Here is a 21,462-nt window from a genome sequence, read left to right on the forward strand (position 1 = left end):
AAGCACGGTTCGCTCAGACCTATACTAGACCTGAGACCCCTCAACCAATACATTCTCTCAGAGCATTTCCATATGCTCACCCTACAGCAGGTTCTCCCGCTACTCAGTCATGGAGACTTCCTAGCCACACTGGACCTAAAAGATGCGTATTTCCACATACCCATACACCCATCACACAGGAAATATCTCGGGTTCACTATTCAGGGACATCACTATCAATTCAAAGTTCTCCCCTTCGGAGTAACAACAGCACCCAGGGTCTTTACCAAGTGCCTAGCAACAGTGGCTGCACATCTACGGAGACAACACATTCACGTCTTCCCTTACCTGGACGACTGGCTTGTTCAGGCAAAGTCAGCCCAGCAATGTGCCAGCCACATGTCCCTCACCATTCACCTTCTTCACAGTCTGGGATTCTCACTAAATTACCCAAAATCACATCTCCAACCCGCACACGTACAACAGTACCTGGGCGTGACCATAAACACTCTGGCAGCCACAGCTCAGCCAAATTTAGTGAGGTTCAACAGCATGCAACTGCTGATCACAAAGTTCAAACCTCAACACTCCCTTCCTGCGCGAGTGTTCATGCAGTTGATAGGCATGATGGCCTCCTGCATTTTCATAGTCCCGCACGCGAGCCTACATATGCGCCCGCTTCAGGAGTGCTTGGCACGTCAATGGAATCAGGCTCACGGGCAATTAAAAGACCTAGTGTTGGTGAGCGGTCGGGCATACAACTCTCTGCATTGGTGGAATCCACAAAACCTTTGCAAGGGCCGACCGTTCCAAGAGCCTGTTCCACAAATAATACTGACAGCGGACGCCTCTCTCCAGGGTTGGGGAGCTCATGTACTCACTTACACAGTGCAGGGACTATGGACAACGCAACAAAAGAAGATGCACATCAACGTTCTGGAACTGATGGCAATCTTCCTAGCCATGAAGGCATTCAAAGTACACTTGTGCAACAAAGTCGTGTTGATCCGGACGGACAACATGACTGCCATGTACTACATACAGAAGCAGGGAGGAACACACTCTCCACAGTTGTCTCAACTGGCTCAGAGCATGTGGAAATGGGCCATTCAGAGGAACATATCTCTCATGGCGGAACACCTCCCCGGCAAGGACAACCATATGGCGGATCTGCTCAGCAGACACAGCCACCAGATGCACGAGTGGGAGCTACATCCGTCAGTTCTCCAACTGTACTTCCAACAGTGGGGTCATCCAGAGATAGACCTATTCGCCACAAACGAAAACTCAAAATACCAAAGCTTTGCCGCCAGGTTCCCACATCCACAGTCACAAGGCAATGCGATATGGATGAACTGGTCCGGCAGATTTGCGTATGCTTTTCCCCCAGCGCCATTAATACCACTGGTGGCACGCAAACTGCGACAACACTCGCTGACACTCATCCTAGTTGCTCCCACATGGGCGCGCCAACCATGGTACACCACCTTTCTAGAACTTTCCGTGGTGCCGCATCAAAGGCTGCGGATCAAACCCGCGCTTTTAACGCAGAACCATGGCAAAATTCAGCACCCAGATCCGCAACAGCTGAACCTGGCAATCTGGCTCCTGAAGTCTTAGAGTTTGGCTACCTCAACCTGCCACCTGACTGTATGGAGATCATCAAGGAGGCCAGGAGGCCCACTACCAGAGCTTGCTATGCGGCTAAATGGAAAAGGTTTGTCATTTATTGCAACAACAATGACATTAACCCGCTGGACGCATCCATTCAAAACATCATCTGTTACCTCCTACACCTATACCGATGCAATCTGGCATACAACTCAATACGTATCCATTTAATCGCGATAGCAGCCGATCTCCAAAACAGGCAGCACCTCTCTTTATTCAGAGTGCCTGCCATCAAAGCCTTCTTGGAGGGACTCAAACGAGTAATTCCCCCAAGACACCCACCGGCACCAGTGTGGAACCTCAATGTGGTCCTCACCAGAATAATGGGTCCACCCTTTGAACCTCTCCATTCATGTGAGATTGAATTCCTCACCTGGAAAGTAGCCTTCCTAGTGGCAATCACTTCGTTAAGAAGAGTTAGTGAACTCCAGGCACTAACCATTCAAGAGCCATTCATACAGGTTCACGCAAACAGGGTTGTACTACGTACCAACCCCAAATTCATGCCCAAAGTGGTATCGCAGTTCCACATAAATCAAACTATTGAACTGCCTGTTTTCTTTCAAAATCCACAGAATGTCGCAGAGAGAATGCTCCATACACTAGATGTAAAGAGGGCCCTCATGTACTATATAGACAGAACTAAGGACTTTAGGAACACAAAACAACTTTTCGTTGCCTTTTCTCCACAACACAAGCGCAACGCCATTTCCAAAGCAGGTATAGCCAGATGGATCGTTAAGTGTATTCAAATTTGCTATCAAAAAGCTAAACGCACATTAACGATTCCCCCACGAGCCCACTCAACACGAAAGTTAGGGGCGTCCATGGCTTTCCTAGGAAACATTCCTTTACAGGAAATATGTAGAGCAGCCACATGGTCCACTATACATACATTTACCAAACACTACTGTGTAGATGTACACTCAAAACAGCAGGCAGCTGTAGGACAGGCTGTTCTCAAAACGCTTTTTCAGACTGCTGCAGCTGGCACGGGTAGCCGCCACTAATTGAGGTACTGCTATGTATTCTATGCACAGATATGAATTCAGCAGCCCACATGCCTCGAACTGAATATGCTACTTACCAGTATGCATCTGTTCTTGGCATGTAGGGCTGCTGACATTCATATCGCCCACCCTCCTCCCCGGCGCCTGTAGCGGCTGCAGCACTCAGAATTACTGTATAGCATGGTCCTCACTTACTGTATCTACTCCATCACTGCCACAATGGCGAAAAACAATCTAAGGATGGAGAGGATGCCCATGCGCACTGTGGTCCAGGGGAGGAGTCACCTATCTCGTGATACTTCGAAGACTCTTCCAGGACAACAATGTGCAATCATCCGGACCCAACACTAGGCGGCGATCTATGCACAGATATGAATGTCAGCAGCCCTACATGCCAAGAACAGATGCATACTGGTAAGTAGCATATTCAATTTCAACCACCAGGCCACCAAGCTCTCAGCCACCTGCTATGGACTGATGAGAATGTTGCGGAAAATTATCCCCCTCCTTCCCTTTCAGGCGAGAAGAATTATGGTGCAGGCCCTTATTCTCTCTCGCCTTGATTACGGGAATGCCCTCTATCTCTGGGCTCCCCAATTTACTATTCACAAACTGCAAGTAACTCAGAACTGTGCAGCGCACATGCTCTTCCAGACGCCGCAGTGGCAGTCTGCAAAACCAGCACTGAGGAATCTTCATTGGCTGCCTGTTGAGGCCATGATACAGTTTAAAGCTATGTGCCTGGCTCACAAAGCCATCTGGAAAACTGGTCTGGCTATCATGCATTCCCTGGTCTCCCCCTATCTTCCCCACAGGACTCTGCGTTCCAGCTCCTTGTGCCTGGCCACCCCCAAGAAAATAGAAAGATCTAGATGGGGTGGTCGCTCATTCTCGTTTAATGCCGCCAAGATCTGGAACACTCTTCCCCTCACTCTTCGAGAGAATAATAATCTCTTGGCTTTCAGGAGGCTCTTGAAAACCAACCTTTTCAAGATGCTTCCATCGCAGCACAGCCTTTGTTCTTTTCTCTGTACTTCTTTTGAGCAGCACTGGGAGGCCTTAGGGTAGCCATGCGCTATACAAATAGAATTTCATTCATTCATTCATTATCCTTTGGGATTGTACTATACTCCTGTATGGGTTCTCTCCACGAATTTGGGTTTATGTCCCAGGCCTTTTAAGGAATGACTTTAAGACCCTGCCTCTCCTTAGATGGAGGAGCAAGACTACTACTTTCATTAGAATTAGCTTTCTGGCCTCTAGTAGTTAGTCGACCTGGTCAATTTATTGGTTCGAGGCATGTGGGCTGCTGAATTCATATCTGTGCATAGATTGCCGCCTAGTGTTGGGTCCGGATGATTGCACATTGTTGTCCTGGAAGAGTCTTCGAAGTATCACGAGATAGGTGGCTCCTCCCCTGGACTACAGTGCGCATGGGCATCCTCTCCATCCTTAGATTGTTTTTTTCCGCCATTGGGTTCGAATGTGACTATCTTAGCTCAACTTAGGAATACTTAGTTTTAGGCCAAAAGGCCTTTAGTTTTCGTCGGTATAGTTACCGTTCGGTGTCGACTACTAGCTTTAGTGCTCCGCACCCTCTTCCAACTTCAGACCAGTTTGGTCCGAACTTCGAAGTTCGATCGACGATGGAATCGAGGACTCCATTCAAGAGGTGTCCGTTATGCCACGCGAAGTACCCTCATATCGACGTCCACCCCGTCTGTAATAAATGTCTCTCGCCGGATCACGACGAATCGAAATGCATGGCCTGTGCACGGTTCAGATCTAAGAAGACTCTGCGGAACCGACGGGCAGCGAGGCTGGAGGCGCAGCAAGCAGCGCCTGCTCCCACCAACATATTCAGCACCGAGGACGCCGAGAGCGTGGAAGAAGTAGTCTCTAGCCCAGCTTCAGAACAAGATTCCCGATCAGACGACGACGAAGTGATCTTTCGACGTGAAGAAACCGTCGATGAGGTAGGAGACTTCGACGAGGCCTACGGGGCCGAAGAAGACAGCTCTCCCGAAGAGCTAGGCCAATCCGTCAAAACGGAGGCCGAAACTGCACGTCGTCATCAGGCTCCGGTCGAGGGATCGCCTTCGGGCCTTACCCAAGATCAAACACATGGTTCCTCGGCCCCACCTTCCGGTCTGGCCTCGAACACTCTGCAAGAGCCACTATTACCGAAGACGACCGGGTTGTTAAACCCAAAACCATCCATCGCTCCAGTCCCTTAAAAAACGAAAGTGAAACTGGTGGTGGTCGGATCGAAGGCATCGAAACCATCCACTGCTCCGACGCCGAAAAGAGCCTTAGGCTCCGACCGCGTACAAAAAGACTTCGGCGCCGGGCTCACCGCAGCGGATACGGTTGCCACCCAGAAAAAGCACGCCCTCGGGCACCACAAGGCACAGAGACCTTCGGCGCCGACACCGAAGGCCATAACCTCCGCAGTCAAGATGGCCGCCCCGGCTACGACAACGCCTAGCGCACCGGCGCCGACTAAGTCCTCGACTACGTCGACTGTCGATACATCCCTTCAGGCCAGTGACCCCCTTCCTCCAAAAAAGTCGGGGCTGGCCTCGACGTCTACTACTAAGGGGCCCATCAAACCACCATCTGCGTTCACTGTGCAGCAGGTCTCCGCATCTTTACAATGCATCCATGACCGGGCAACCCTCCACTCTATCTCGGGTCCCGACACACCCAAGCCCTCCAACATTACGTTTGGGCTGCCACCGGCATCGGCACCGAAACTATTTCAAATTCGGACACGTGTCCTCCACACACAGTCCACCACCTCTGGCCTTACAGAACAAGAGCCTTCGGGGCCACAATTTATCGACACCGACACTGGCAGGTTAATGCTCCACAAGCGCAAGATCACGCCAGTCAGGGAAGAGGAGCCCTACAAAATTCCTCTTAAACGCAAACTGCCGGTGGAGCAGGAACCAGTGCTCCAAGAACACTTCCATCCAGATCCGCAGTCCTTTTCTCCTACCCCCTCCGAATCGGACGCAATACAGGACTATGGCGGGGAAGATTCCATCTACCCTGGAGACGTAGATCCTGATGAGCACCTACAAGACCCGGATCAGGCATGGGATGACCCCACAGACCAAAGTGTCGCGCCACATACTCAAGATGCGCAACTCTATAACGTAAAAACGTCTCCTACCGAGGACACAGCTGCATTTAATGCCCTCATCGAGCGGGCTGCTGCTCATCATGGGGTGGAACTCCATTCTGATGCCATTGAGGAAGACTTCCTGCTTGACACTTTCGCATCTTCAGAAAGAACTGTCAAAACCCTGCCCATGTTAAAAGGGGTTCTCAAACCTGCTAAGGACATTTTCAAGGACACCGCAAGAGCCCGGGTGTTAAATCCTAGGATTGAAAAAAAGTACAAGCCTGCACCCGGTGACCCTAAATACATTAGGGGTCAATTGCCGTTAGACTCCATGGTGGTTGCCAATGCTCGCAAGAGAGCCCACTCACAAACGACTGGTGATGCTCCTCCCCCAGACAAGGAGTCAAAAGTACTAGAAACATCGGGCAAACGCATTGCAGCGCAAGCAGCGAACATCCTGCGCATTGCCAATACACAGGCACTCCTGGCACGTTATGACAGGTCACATTACGACACGCTGGAGTCACTGCTCCAACATCTACCAGATGAGTATAAGGAGTCAGCGGAGCTACTCATTAGAGAAGGACAACTCCTCTCTAATGCATCCATAAAATGCGCCCTTGACGTAGCTGACACACCGGCTAGGGCAATAAACACAAGCGTCATGCTAAGATGTCATGCCTGGTTAAGATTCTCCGGCTTCAAACCCGAGATCCAAAACAATATTCTGAACTTGCCAGTTAACACAGAATTCTTATTCGGCCCAGACGTTGACACTACCCTAGAAAAGATAAAGAAAGACACTGACACTGCGAAATCAATGGGGGCTCTGCAAACGCAGCAATTTCGTAGTGGCTCCTTTCGTCGCACTGGAAATAGAGGCACAACAAGGGGTCAGGGGTCACAACAGCAGTATACTAAAAGTGGCGCACAAAGCACCTATGACAAAAACAACAGGGGTGGATATCGTGGATCCAGCACCAAGGGCAGGGGACGTGGCTATGGCAACACCAGGTCCTCTCCAAAAAACAAACAGTGACGCCCTCTCCTTACCCCCCGACCACATAACACCTGCCGGGGGACGACTCCGGCTGTTCCTGTCCGCATGGAAGAACATCACCACGGACAGGTGGGTCAGGGACATCATCCAACATGGGTACTGTCTAGAACTAACTTCCACTCCACCCGACATACCACCAAAGCACCGTCAGATGTCAGCCGAACACTTAGATTTACTCCAGCAAGAAGTGCTTGCTATGCTCACAAAAGGGGCAATAGAAGTAGTGCCCATCGACCAGCAGGGCACAGGGGTGTACTCTCTGTACTTCTTAATCCCAAAAAAGGACGGCTCGCTCAGACCTATACTAGACCTGCGACCCCTAAACCTATATATACTATCGGAGCATTTCCATATGCTCACCCTCCAGCAGGTTCTCCCACTACTCAGTCAGGGGGATTTCCTAGCTACGCTAGACCTGAAGGATGCATACTTCCACATACCAATACACCCTTCACACAGTAAATACCTCAGATTCACTATTCAAGGGAATCACTATCAATTCAAAGATCTCCCCTTCGGAGTAACAACAGCACCCAGGGTCTTTACCAAGTGCCTGGCAACAGTGGCCGCGCATCTGCGAAGACAAAACATTCACGTCTTCCCTTATCTGGACGACTGGCTAGTTCAGGCCAAGTCAGCACAACAATGTGCCACCCACATGTCCCACACCATTCACCTTCTCCACGGTCTGGGATTCTCACTAAATTACCCAAAATCAAGTCTCCAACCGGCGCACGTACAACAGTACTTAGGCGCAACGATCGACACTCTGGCTGCCACAGCTCAGCCAACTTTAGTGAGAATCAACAGCATGCAACAGCTGATCTCCAAATTCCAACCTCAGCACTCCCTTCCTGCGCGAGTATTCATGCAGTTGATAGGCATGATGGCCTCCTGCATTTTCATAGTCCCACACGCGAGACTACATATGCGCCCGCTTCAGGAGTGCTTGGCACGTCAATGGAATCAGGCTCACGGGCAATTAAAAGACCTAGTGTTGGTGAGCGGTCGGGCATACAACTCTCTGCATTGGTGGAATCCACAAAACCTTTGCAAAGGCCGACCGTTCCAAGAGCCTGTTCCACAAATAGTACTGACAGCGGACGCCTCTCTCCAGGGATGGGGAGCTCATGTACTCAATTACACAGTGCAGAGACTATAGACGACACAGCAAAAGAAAATGCACATCAACCTTCTGGAACTGATGGCAATCTTCCTACCCATGAAGGCATTCAAAGTACACCTGTGCAACAAAGTCGTGTTGATCCGGACGGACAACATGACTGCCATGTACTACATACAGAAGCAGGGAGGAACACTCTCTCCACAGTTGTCTCATCTGGCTCAGAGCATGTGGAAGTGGGCCATTCAAAGGAACATATTCCTCATGGCGGAACACCTCCCCGGCAAGGACAACCAGATGGCGGATCTGCTCAGCAGACACAGCCACCAGATGCACGAGTGGGAGCTACACCCATCAGTACTCCAACCGTACTTCCAGCAGTGGGGTCATCCAGAGATAGACCTATTCGCCACAAACAAACGCAAAATGCCAAAGCTTTGCCGCCAGGTTCCCACATCCACAGTCGCAGGGCAATGCGATATGGATGAACTGGTCCGGCAGATTTGCGTACGCTTTTCCCCCAGCGCCATTATTACCGCTGGTGGCACGCAAACTGCGACAGCACTCACTGACACTCATCCTAGTTGCTCCAACGTGGGCGCGCCAGCCATGGTACACCACCTTTCTGGAACTTTCCGTGGTGCCGCATCAAAGGCTGCGGATCAAACCCGCGCTTTTAACGCAGAACCATGGCGAAATTCAGCACCCAGATCCGCAACAGCTGAACCTGGCAATCTGGCTCCTGAAGTCTTAGAGTTTGGCTACCTAAACCTGCCACCTGACTGTATGGAGATCATCAAGGAGGCCAGGAGACCCACTACCAGAGCTTGCTATGCAGCTAAATGGAAGAGGTTTGTCATTTACTGCAACAATGACATTAACCCGCTAGACGCATCCATTCAAAACATAATCTGCTACCTCTTACACCTATACCGATGCAATCTGGCATACACCTCAATACGTATCCATTTAACAGCAATAGCAGCCTATCTCCAAAACAGGCAGCACCTCTTTATTCAGAGTGCCTGCCATCAAAGCCTTCTTGGAAGGACTTAAACCAGTAATTCCCCCAAGACACCCACCAGCACCGGTGTGGAACCTCAACTTGGTCCTCACCAGACTGGTGGGTCCGCCCTTTGAACCTCTCCATTCATGTGAGATTCAATTCCTCACCTGGAAAGTGGCTTTCCTGGTTGCCATCACTTCCTTAAGGAGAGTTAGTGAACTCCAGGCACTAACCATTCAGGAGCCATTCATTCAGGTCCACGCAAACAGGGTTGTCCTACGCACCAACCCCAAGTTCATGCCCAAAGTCATATCACAGTTCCACATTAATCAAACTATCTTAACTGCCCGTTTTCTTCCAAAATCCGCAAAATGTCGCGGAAAGAATGCTCCATACACTAGATGTAAAGCGGGCTCTCATGTACTATATTGACAGGACAAAGGATTTTAGAAAAACTAAACAACTCTTCGTTGCCTTCTCTCCACAACACAAAGGCAACGCCATTTCCAAAGCAGGAATAGCCAGATGGATCGTTAAATGCATTCAGATTTGCTATCACAAAGCTAAACGCACATTAACGGTTCCCCCATGAGCCCACTCAACAGGAAAGTTAGGGGCATCCATGGCTTTCCTAGGAAACATCCCTTTACACGAAATTTGTAGAGCAGCCACATGGTCCACTATACATACATTTACCAAACACTACTGCGTAGATGTACACTCAAAACAGCAGGCAGCTGTAGGACAGGCTGTTCTCAAAACTCTTTTCCAGACTGCTGCAGCTGGCACTGGTAGCCGCCGCTAGGGGAGGTACTGCTATGTATTCTATGCACAGGTATGAATTCAGCAGCCCACATGCCTCGAACTGAATATGCTACTTACCAGTATGCATCTGTTCTTGGCATGTAGGGCTGCTGACATTCATATCGCCCACCCTCCTCCCCGGCGCCTGTAGCGGCTGCAGCACTCAATTACTGTATAGCATGGTCATCACTTCCTGTATCTACTCCATCATTGCCACAATGGCGAAAAACAATCTGAGGATGGAGAGGATGCCCATGCGCACTGTAGTCCAGGGGAGGAGCCACCTATCTCGTGATACTTCGAAGACTCTTCCAGGACAACAATGTGCAATCATCCAGACCCAACACTAGGCGGCGATCTATGCACAGATATGAATGTCAGCAGCCCTACATGCCAAGAACAGATGCACACTGGTAAGTAGCATAATCAATATCCTCCATGACCTCGGGGGCAACATTGTCTTCCAAGTCTGTTACCAAGGGGTACAGAGAGTCTGTTGCAGGTGAATTGGAAACCTGATTACTGTTTAATGCAGGGGTAGTCGTTACAGAGTGGATATGGGGAGTTGGGGCTCCAGTGACAGCCTGCGCTCAGTAAGCTGGATTTCGTGAATCAAAGCGGACTCGGCCCTTATAAGGAAAGCATCTAATGTTCCTGCCCCGGTAATTTGCATTTGTTCATGATTTTATGGGCCCTCTATACAGTCCAAATTAAATAACTGATGTCTTACCCCCTTGTACCTGGTTAGTGTTTTCACAGATAAATGTCCCCTTGACCATAGTGTCAATGGTGTGGCCCAGCGCGGCCTCTGATAGGCACAGCCCGGGCACGCCCGCGAGCGTCCCGTGCTGCGGGAGTCCTGTCTTTTTAAGTGCCTCCTGGCGCTTTCCTTTGGCGTTGGCGACGTACGCGCCGCTAGGGCTGCTGGGGCTTGTGGTTTTCTCCTGGCCTCGCTCGCGGGACTGGAACCGGGAATGGCCGCTAGTGACTCCGGCGGCGGTGGCAACAACAGCAGTAAAGTGCAAAGCAGGTAAAAGGAGCCTATTGTAGCTGGTCATCCCTAGATTTTAACGGTGAGATCAATCAAAGAAATGGGGCGATAACAATTTGCGGACTGATTTATCACCTTTCTTAAAAATGGGTACAATAATTGGTGTGCCCGACGATGTATTAAGTGGAGAGTATGCAAGGTTATTAAAAACATTCATAAGAAGTGTTGCCCAAAATATTACTTTTTCTTTCTTTCTATGTAGCGCAAACGTGACCCGAATCTGGTATCGGAGCGCTTTACATAGCACCAGTTACGTTACATGAGGGCACACATTCATTTTGTGTTGGCACGGGGAGGAAAGGTGCCCTCACTCTGGCCAACATCTCCGAGAGCATTAACCAAGTCGAGTGGAGACAGAAATGAGGATAGCGCCCCAGCTCGTGGATTACTATCCGCAGCCGAGGCACTTGAAGTCAACAGAGCGCATGCTTGGTGCAGTCGAGGGAGATGAACATTAAAGTCTCCTGCCAGGCAGATACGCAGTATGCCCTGAATGTACCAATTATGATCTAGTGGAGTGAACTTTGTATTTGGCGTCCTAATAAAATCATTATTATAAAATTTCACAGTGTGCAAGCTCACACCAAACATGAACATCATTGCTTGGAAATGACTATCCACTGTCTTCAGGACTCGAACATGCTGTCCTAGGGCCCCCCTTCTCCATGCTGCCGGCCCCCCTGAGGCTCACCCGCACTGCGATGGGACAGCGGAGACACCGCAGCATTGAAAGCCATCCACGAGTGAGGCGGCCGCAGTACCAGGCTTCCTGAAACAGGATGATATCCTAACAAAGTTAGCCAGCCCGGTCTAGTAGGATAATCGATTTGTTACCTGGGGAACCGGGGAACCATACAGGAGTGAGCCGTTTTTTATAGCATGTGTTTCTATAGAATATAGTTACGCCTGTTACAAAAGAAAAAGGTGTTTGATGGATTCTAGAAACAATATGGCTCGCATTGGCAACTAAAACACGGTAAGAGACCAGGACACATCCCACCAGAAACAAAGGAGAGACATTAGCTCTGTGATCTAATGTGTTTATTAAGGAACATATGGGCGTAGGCCGCATGCTCATCCTTACATACTTTCTCTAAACATTGAATAGATTTCGAGTTCGAAATAAGTGTGGGCAGGGCAAATTGTACTGAAACACTTGTTACCCTTGCTTTAAACCCTCTGCCCGGGTGGGAGGGAGAGAACAGCTACAAAATCTATGCAAAGTATGTCAATCTAAAAGCGGATTCGGGCTGCAGAAGAAACATGGTACTTACCTGTGGCAATGGTCGGCCATCTTGATCCTCTCCCCTGTTCACGTGCGGCCCTCCCACCGAATCAGGCAAGGCAGGGAGGGGGTAAAAGAATAATCTGAAATGGAGGCGGGGAGGGGATATTTTGAGGCAGTGTGCTTGCGTTTAACCATAACTTGGTCAATGCCTACTCTCAAAAACTTGTTTTGTTTCCATCGCTTGCAGAATGAACTCCAGATGACTGAATAAAGTGGAGCATGAGAATCTATAAGTGTTTAAAGCTTAAACTGTATGTAAAGGTTGGTCATTTTCTAATCTTCCTTTTACTAATGGTTTATTTTCTGCCTGTAGGACTGCAAGACACAGAGTGGCTGGGCCGCACTCAAATCCTGCACCGAGGACCCGTCTCCTACTACATCGACGGGGCTCACACCAGCAGCAGCGTCCAGGCCTGTGTCCGCTGGTTCCGCCATGTCGCTCTGAATGAAGATAAGCCAACCACGTAAGCACCAGTTGTAATTGATGGGTTCCGTGCTTGATTGACAGGTGGGTATACTTTACAACGGTGTGCAGTGAGCCGCTCTACCTCATTTCAGATGGGGAGCTGATCTCAGCTTTTGCTGCTGCTATGCAAGTGTGTCCACTTGGGCCCCCTTCTAGTTGGTGTGTTCCCTGGCCCAACTAGAGAGCTGATGTGGGTACTTGGGTGCATGGTGTGGTTTTGATGACCTTGAAACGTTCTCTTGTGTGTTGTGATCTGGATGGTTTTGAGTACTGCTCTGGTTTTGGTTGAACTTCGCCTGAACCGCGCTCTTTGCGAATCTCCACACCTGTTCATGTGCCGGCCTCCTTACCTGTTTGTATATAGGCTGCTTCCTCGATGAACACTCTGTATACGTGGTTATAGTCCAGAATCTAGACTTAAAGCACACAGTCAGGCACACACTCCTGAGACAAACACATGTAACATACAGATATTCTTAAGACTGGGACAGCTAAGCACTTAATCCTAAAACACGGAGCCCAGCGAATATACCTTGAGCACATCAGTTCAGATGTGTTCTATAGATTCAGGGTTAGCTGAGGTTTGGTGCCTTCGAATTAGTTTTGTGTGTTTGCTAACCATACCAGACATCACACCAACCAACACACAAAACCAGTGGAAAGGCACCACACTCAAACCTCTGTTAACCATACCAGACATCACACCCGAGAAACACACCAAACCAATGGAAAGGCCCCACACTCAACCCTCGGTTAACCATCCCAGACATCACACCCGAGAAACACACCAAACCAATGGAAAGGCCCCACACTCAACCCTCGGTTAACCATCCCAGACATCACACCCGAGAAACACACCAAACCAATGGAAAGGCCCCACACTCAACCCTCGGTTAACCATACCAGACATCACACCCAACCAAGGTTTGAGTTTGGTGCCTTCCCATTTGTGTTGTGTGTTGGTTGGGTGTCATGTCGGTATGGTTGAGTTTGGCTGTGGTCTGTTAGATGGCTGGTGAATTGAAGTCATGGATTGACTGTGGTTTGTGCTTTGGCTATTAGATTTATTTGGGTCTGTCAGGATGAGATTGATGGGATTGGTAGATAGCTTTGAGGTCTTCAACAGTTATGGGTTGTAAGTGGTTCTGGTGGAGCGAGGAGGGCCTCTTGTTTGGGAGCAGTGAAGGAAGATAGTCTGGTTGTTTATGCTTTGTTTATTTCTCTTGTTCAGTGGTTCGGTGGAGCGAGGAGGCCTCTTGTTTGGGAGCAGTGAAGGAAGATAAAGTCTGGTTGTTTATGCTTTGTTTATTTCTCTTGTTCAGTGGTTCGGGTGGAGCAAGGAGGGCCTCTTGTTTGGGAGCAGTGAAGGAAGATAGTCTGGTTGTTTATGCTTTGTTTATTTCTCTGGTTTAGTGGTTCGGGTGGAGCGAGGAGGGCCTCTTGTTTGGCAGCAGTGAAGGAAGATAAAGTCTGGTTGTTTATGCTTTGTTTAGTTCTCTTGTTTAGTGGTTCGGTGGAGCGAGGAGGGCCTCTTGTTTGGGAGCAGTGAAGGAAGATAGTCTGGTTGTTTATGCTTTGTTTATTTCTCTTGTTTACTGGTTCTGGTGGAGCGAGGAGGGCCTCTTGTTTGGCAGCAGTGAAGGAAGATAAAGTCTGGTTGTTTATGCTTTGTTTATTTCTCTTTAGTGGTTCTGGTGGAGCGAGGAGGGCCTCTTGTTTGGGAGCAGTGAAGGAAGATAGTCTGGTTGTTTATGCTTTGTTTATTTCTCTTTAGTGGTTCTGGTGGAGCGAGGAGGGCCTCTTGTTTGGGAGCAGTGAAGGAAGATAAAAAGTCTGGTTGTTTATGCTTTGTTTATTTCTCTTTTTTAGTGGTTCAGTGGAGCGAGGAGGGCCTCTTGTTTGGGAACAGTGAAGGAAAATAAAAAGTCTGGTTGTTTATGCTTTGTTTATTTCTCTTGTTTAGTGGTTCGGTGGAGCGAGGAGGGCCTCTTGTTTGGGAGCAGTGAAGGAAGATAAAAAGTCTGGTTGTTTATGCTTTGTTTATTTCTCTTTTTTAGTGGTTCGGTGGAGCGAGGAGGGCCTCTTGTTTGGGAACAGTGAAGGAAAATAAAAAGTCTGGTTGTTTATGCTTTGTTTATTTCTCTTGTTTAGTGGTTCAGTGGAGCGAGGAGGGCCTCTTGTTTGGGAGCAGTGAAGGAAGATAGTCTGGTTGTTTATGCTTTGTTTATTTCTCTTTAGTGGTTCTGGTGGAGCGAGGAGGGCCTCTTGTTTGGGAGCAGTGAAGGAAGATAAAAAGTCTGGTTGTTTATGCTTTGTTTATTTCTCTTTTTTAGTGGTTCGGTGGAGCGAGGAGGGCCTCTTGTTTGGGAACAGTGAAGGAAAATAAAAAGTCTGGTTGTTTATGCTTTGTTTATTTCTCTTGTTTAGTGGTTCGGTGGAGCAAGGAGGGCCTCTTGTTTGGGAGCAGTGAAGGAAGATAAAAAGTCTGGTTGTTTATGCTTTGTTTATTTCTCTTTTTTAGTGGTTCGGTGGAGCAAGGAGGGCCTCTTGTTTGGGAGCAGTGAAGGAAAATAAAAAGTCTGGTTGTTTATGCTTTGTTTATTTCTCTTGTTTAGTGGTTCGGTGGTTCGAGTGCTGCTGTTCAACGCAACAGGGGAACGAGATACTGGCGCCCTGCTAAAGCTGCTTCAGGTAGGGGTCTGGTACCTTGGTTGTCTTCAGTGGTGGGGGGGAGGCAGACTGTGAAGACCGCTCCAGACCTCCAGGGGTCTCAAGACACCCGAGCCCTCAGTATATGGGGGCCTCACTACACTGTTGGGGAACTCCTGTGCCATAGTGTTCGAGGCATGTGGGCTGCTGAATTCATATCTGTGCATAGATCGCCGCCTAGTGTTGGGTCCGGATGATTGCACATTGTTGTCCTGGAAGAGTCTTCGAAGTATCACGAGATAGGTGGCTCCTCCCCTGGACTACAGTGCACATGGGCATCCTCTCCATCCTTAGATTGTTTTTTTCCGCCATTGGGTTCGGAAGTGCTTATCTTAGTTCAAGTTAGGAAAATTCAGTTTAAGGCCAAAAGGCCTTTAGTTTTCGTCGGTACTGTTGCCATTCGGTATCGACTAGTTTCTTTAGTGCTTTAGCACCTTCTTCAAGCTCTTTGGATCCACTTGGTCCGAACATCGAACTTCGATCGACGATGGAATCGAGGACTCCCTTCAAAAGATGTCCTTTATGCCACGTGAAATACCCACACATCGACGTCCACCCGGTATGCAACAAATGTCTCTCACCGGATCACGATGAGTCGAAATGTAAGGCCTGTGCCCGATTCCGCTCGAAGAAGACTCTCCGGAATCGACGGGCAGCGAGATTGGAGGCGCAGCAATCGGCGCCTGCCCCAGCCAACATCTTTAGCACCGAAGACTAGGACGCCGAGAGCATGGAAGACGTAGACTCCAGCCCCGCTTCCGAACACGACTCCCAATCGGAAGACGACGATGAGGTGATCTTTCAGGGAGAAGAAGTCGTCGAAGAGGTAGGAGACTACGATGAGGCCCTTGGGGCCGAGGAAGATAGCTCCAGCGAAGAGCTAGGCCAACCCGTCGATACGGAGGCCGCAAAAATAAGTCGTCATAAGGCTCAGGTCGAGGGATCGCCTTCGGGCCTTACCCAAGATCAATCTCATGGTTCTTCGGCCCCGCCTCCAGGCACGGCCTCGAACATTTCGCAAGAGCCATTATTATCGAAGGCGACTGGATTCCCTTCAGCGAAACCGAAACCATCCATCGTACCAGTTCCATCGAAACCGAAAGTGAAACTGGTTGTGATCGGCTCGAAGGCCTCGAAGCCTTCCACTCCTTCGACGCCGGCAAAGGTCATCGGCTCCGACCGCGCAAAAAGGGATTTCGGTGCCGAGCTTACCGCAGCGGATACGGGTGCCGAGCCAAAGAAGAAGGCCCTCGGTCCACACAAGGCGCCTCGGCCTCTGGCACTGAAGACTACGGCCCACACCACCAAAGTCAAGGTGGCCAACCCGTCTGCGTCGACGTCTAAGACGGCGGCGCCTGCCAAGTCATCGACTCCGACGAGCGTCGATGCCTCCCTTCGGATCGATGACCCCATGACTGCAAAGAAGTTGGATGCCGCTTCGACGCCTACCTCCAAGGTGCCGATCGGTTCCAAGGAGCCATCTGCGTTCACCGTGCAGCAGGTCTCGGCATCGTTGCAACGCATCAGCGAACAGGCAGCCCTCCACTCTACGTCGGGTCCCGACACGCACAAGGCTGCAAAGGCACACTCTGCGCCGGCCAACATCACATTTGGGTTGCCGCCGCCCATGGCGCCGAATCTGTTCGAGATTCGGACACGTGTCTGCCAAACAGTCCCCATCCACTGGACAAACGGATTTCGAGCCTTCACAGCCACAATTTATCGACGCCAACACTGGTAGGTTGATGCTCCGCAAGCGGAAAATCACGCCAGAGAGGGGATTGGACTCCTACAAAATTCCTCTCAAACACAAATTGCCGGCAGGATCAGAGCCAGTGCTTCATGAACACTTTCAACACTTCCATCAGGATCCACCGTCCTTTTCTCCCACGCCTTCAGAGGCAGACACAGGAGAGGACTATGTAGGGTATGATGCCACCTACCCTGGGGATATCGATCCTGATGATCACTTGCAAGACCCAGATCAGGTGTGGGATGACCCCACCGACCAGGGTACCGCACCAGATACCCATGACAGCTTTATAACATAAAGACATCTCCCACAGAGGACACTGCTGCCTTTAATGCCCTCATAGAACGGGCTGCTGCCAATCATGGAGTAGAACTCCATTCTGACACTGTCGAAGAAGACTTCTTGGTGGACACTTTCACCTCTTCTGAAAAAACTGTCAAGACTCTGCCCATGTTAAAAGGAGTTCTAAAACCTGCAAAATACATTTTTAAAGAAACAACCGGGGCACGGGTGCTGAACCCCAGGATCGAAAAGAAATACAAGCCTGCACCCGGAGACCCTATGTACATTAGGGGTCAGTTACCTTTGGACTCCATGGTGGTTGCTAATGCTCGCAAAAGAGCCCACTCACAAACAGGTGATGCTCCTCCCCCAGACAAGGAGTCCAAAGTGCTGGAGACATCAGGCAAACGGATCGCAGCGCAAGCAGCAAACATCTGGTGCATTGCCAACACACAGGCACTCCTGGCCCGTTATGATAGGTCCCACTACGACACACTGGAATCACTACTACAACATTTGCCAGATGAATATAAAGAGGCAGCGGAGCTCCTTATCAGAGAGGGACAACTCCTTACCAATGCATCCATCAAGTGCGCACTGGATGCAGCCGACACAGCGGCGAGGGCAATCAACACAAGCGTCATGTTGAGGAGGCATGCATGGTTGAGAATCTCAGGCTTAAAGCCTGAGATTCAGAACAATATCTTAAATCAACCGGTCAACCCAGACTATTTATTTGGCCCTGAAGTTGACACTACCCTCGAGAAAATTAAAAAAGACACGGACACTGCGAAATCAATGGGGGCTATGCAGACGCAGCAGTTTCGTAGTGGCTCCTTTCGTCGCCCCGGGAATAGAGGAGCAGCTAGAGGTCAGGGGTCACAGCAGCAGTACACTAAAGGGAGCACACAAAGTAACTATGATAAAACCACCAGAGGTGGATACCGTGGCTCCAGCACCAAGGGCAGAGGACGTGGTTAAGGCAACACCAGGTCCTCCCCCAAAAACAAACCGTGACGCCCTCTCCCTGCCCCCGACCACATAACACCTGTCGGGGGGAGACTCCAACAGTTCCTGCCAGCCTGGAAAAACATCACCACAGACAGGTGGGTCAGGGACATTATCCAGCACGGTTACTGTCTCGAATTAACGTCCATTCCACCCAACATACCGCCAAAGCACCGTCCTATGTCCGTAGAGCACTTGGCATTATTGCAGCAGGAAGTGCTAAGTATGCTGCAAAAAGGTGCAATAGAGGTTGTGCCCGTCAACCAACGGGGGACAGGGGTGTACTCTCTGTACTTCTTAATCCCAAAAAAGGACGGTTCGCTCAGACCTATACTAGACCTGAGACCCCTCAACCACTACATTCTCTCAGAGCATTTCCATATGCTCACCCTACAGCAGGTTCTCCCGCTACTCAGTCAGGGAGACTTCCTAGCCACACTGGACCTAAAAGATGCGTATTTCCACATACCCATACACCCATCACACAGGAAATATCTCAGGTTCACTATTCAGGGGCATCACGATCAGTTCAAAGTTCTCCCCTTCGGAGTAACAACGGCACCCAGGGTCTTTACCAAGTGCCTAGCAACAGTGGCTGCACATCTACGGAGACAACACATTCACGTCTTCCCTTACCTGGACGACTGGCTTGTTCAAGCAAAGTCAGCCCAGCAATGTGCCAGCCACATGTCCTGCACCATTCAACTTCTTCACAATCTGGGATTCTCACTAAATTACCCAAAATCACATCTCCAACCCGCACACGTACGACAGTACCTGGGCGCAACCATAAACACTCTGGCAGCCACAGCTCAGCCAAATTTAGTGAGGATCAACAGCATGCAACTGCTGATCACAAAGTTCAAACCTCAACACTGCCTTCCTGCGCGAGTGTTCATGCAGTTGATAGGCATGATGGCCTCCTGCATTTTCATAGTCCCGCACGCGAGACTACATATGCGCCCGCTTCAGGAGTGCTTAGCACGTCAATGGAATCAGGCTCACGGACAATTAAAAAACCTAGTGTTGGTGAGCGGTCGGGTATACAACTCTCTGCATTGGTGGAATCCACAAAACCTTTGCAAGGGCCGACCGTTCCAAGAGCCTGTTCCACAAATAATACTGACGGCGGACACGTCTCTCCAGGGATGGGGAGCTCATGTACTCACTTACACAGTGCAGGGACTATGGACGACGCAACAAAAGAAGATGCACATCAACGTTCTGGAACTGATGGCAATCTTCCTAGCCATGAAGGCATTCAAAGTACACTTATGCAGCAAAGTCGTGTTGATCCAGACGGACAACATGACTGCCATGTACTACATACAAAAGCAGGGAGGAACACACTCTCCACAGTTGTCTCATCTGGCTCAGAGCATGTGGAAGTGGGCCATTCAGAGGAACATTCCTCATGGCGGAACACCTCCCGGGCCAGGACAACCAGATGGCGGATCTGCTCAGCAGACACAGCCACCAGATGCACGAGTGGGAGCTACATCCGTCAGTACTCCAACCGTACTTCCAACAGTGGGGTCAACCAGAGATAGACCTATTCGCCACTAACAGGTTCCCACATCCGCAGTCTCAGGGCAATGTGATATGGATGAACTGGTCCGGCAGATTTGCGTAAGCTTTTCCCCCAGCGCCATTGATACCGCTAGTGGCACGCAAACTGCGACAGCACTCACTAACACTCATCCTAGTTGCTCCCACATGGGCGCGCCAACCATGGTACAGCACCTTTCTAGAACTTTCCGTGGTGCCGCATCAAAGGCTACGGATCAAACCCGCACTTTTAACGCAGAACCATGGCGAAATTCAGCACCCAGATCCGCAACAGCTGAACCTGGCAATCTGGCTCCTGAGGTCTTAGTTTGGCTACCTCAACCTGCCACCTGACTGTATGGATATCATCAAAGAAGCCAGGAGACCCACTACCAGAGCTTGCTATGCGGCTAAATGGAAGGGGTTTGTCATTTACTGCAACAACAATGACATTAACCCACTGGACACATCCATTCAAAACATCATCTGTTACCTCTTACACCTATACCGATGCAATCTGGCATACAACTCAATACGTATCCATTTAACCGCGATAGCGGCCTATCTTCAAAACAGGCAGCACCTCTCTGAGTGCCTGCCATTAAAGCCTTCTTGGAGGGACTCAAACGAGTAATTCCCCCACGACACCCACCGGCACCGGTGTGGAACCTCAATTTGGTCCTCACCAGATTAATGGGTCCACCCTTTGAACTTCTCCATTCATGTGAGATTCAATTCCTCACTTGGAAAGTAGCTTTCTTAGTGGCAATCACTTCGTTAAGAAGAGTTAGTGAACTCCAGGCACTAACCATTCAAGAGCCATTCATACAGGTTCACGCAAACAGGGTTGTACTACGTACCAACCCCAAATTCATACCCAAAGTGGTATCGCAGTTCCACATAAATCAAACTATTGAACTGCCTGTTTTCTTTCAAAATCCACAAAATGTCGCAGAGAGAATGCTCCATACACTAGATGTAAAGAGGGCCCTCATGTACTATATAGACAGAACTAAGGACTTTAGGAAAACAAAACAACTTTTCGTTGCCTTTTCTCCACAACACAAGGGCAACGCCATTTCCAAAGCAGGGATAGCCAGATGGATCGTTAAGTGTATTCAAATTTGCTATCAAAAAGCTAAACGCACATTAACGATTCCCCCACGAGCCCACTCAACACGAAAGCTAGGGGCGTCCATGGCTTTCCTAGGAAACATTCCTTTACAGGAAATATGTAGAGCAGCCACATGGTCCACTATACATACATTTACCAAACACTACTGTGTAGATGTACACTCAAAACAGCAGGCAGCTGTAGGACAGGCTGTTCTCAAAACGCTTTTTCAGACTGCTGCAGCTGGCACGGGTAGCCGCCGCTAATGGAGGAACTGCTATATATTCTATGCACAGATATGAATTCAGCAGCCCACATGCCTCGAACCGAATATGCTGCTTACCAGTATGCATCTGTTCTTGGCATGTAGGGCTGCTGACATTCTTATCGCCCACCCTCCTCCCCGGCGCCTGTAGCGGCTGCAGCACTCAGAATTACTGTATAGCATGGTCATCACTTA

At 49.7% G+C, this 21,462-nt stretch overlaps 1 protein-coding gene across 2 annotated transcripts in view; it reads left to right on the plus strand.

Moving 5' to 3' along the window:
* The window catches only part of FPGS (folylpolyglutamate synthase), a 353,517-nt gene that overhangs the window by 211,018 nt on the left and 121,037 nt on the right, over positions 1-21,462 (plus strand). For both annotated transcript variants that reach the window (XM_085614139.1, XM_085614140.1), the window contains 2 exons: positions 12,436-12,586; positions 15,204-15,279. In XM_085614139.1, coding sequence (XP_085470265.1) covers positions 12,436-12,586; positions 15,204-15,279 — 227 coding nt within the window. The remainder of the gene's footprint in view (positions 1-12,435; positions 12,587-15,203; positions 15,280-21,462) is intronic.

Source organism: Triturus cristatus, chromosome 1_2 (genome assembly GCF_964204655.1).
Source record: "Triturus cristatus chromosome 1_2, aTriCri1.1, whole genome shotgun sequence".
NCBI classification, from domain to species: domain Eukaryota; kingdom Metazoa; phylum Chordata; class Amphibia; order Caudata; family Salamandridae; genus Triturus; species Triturus cristatus.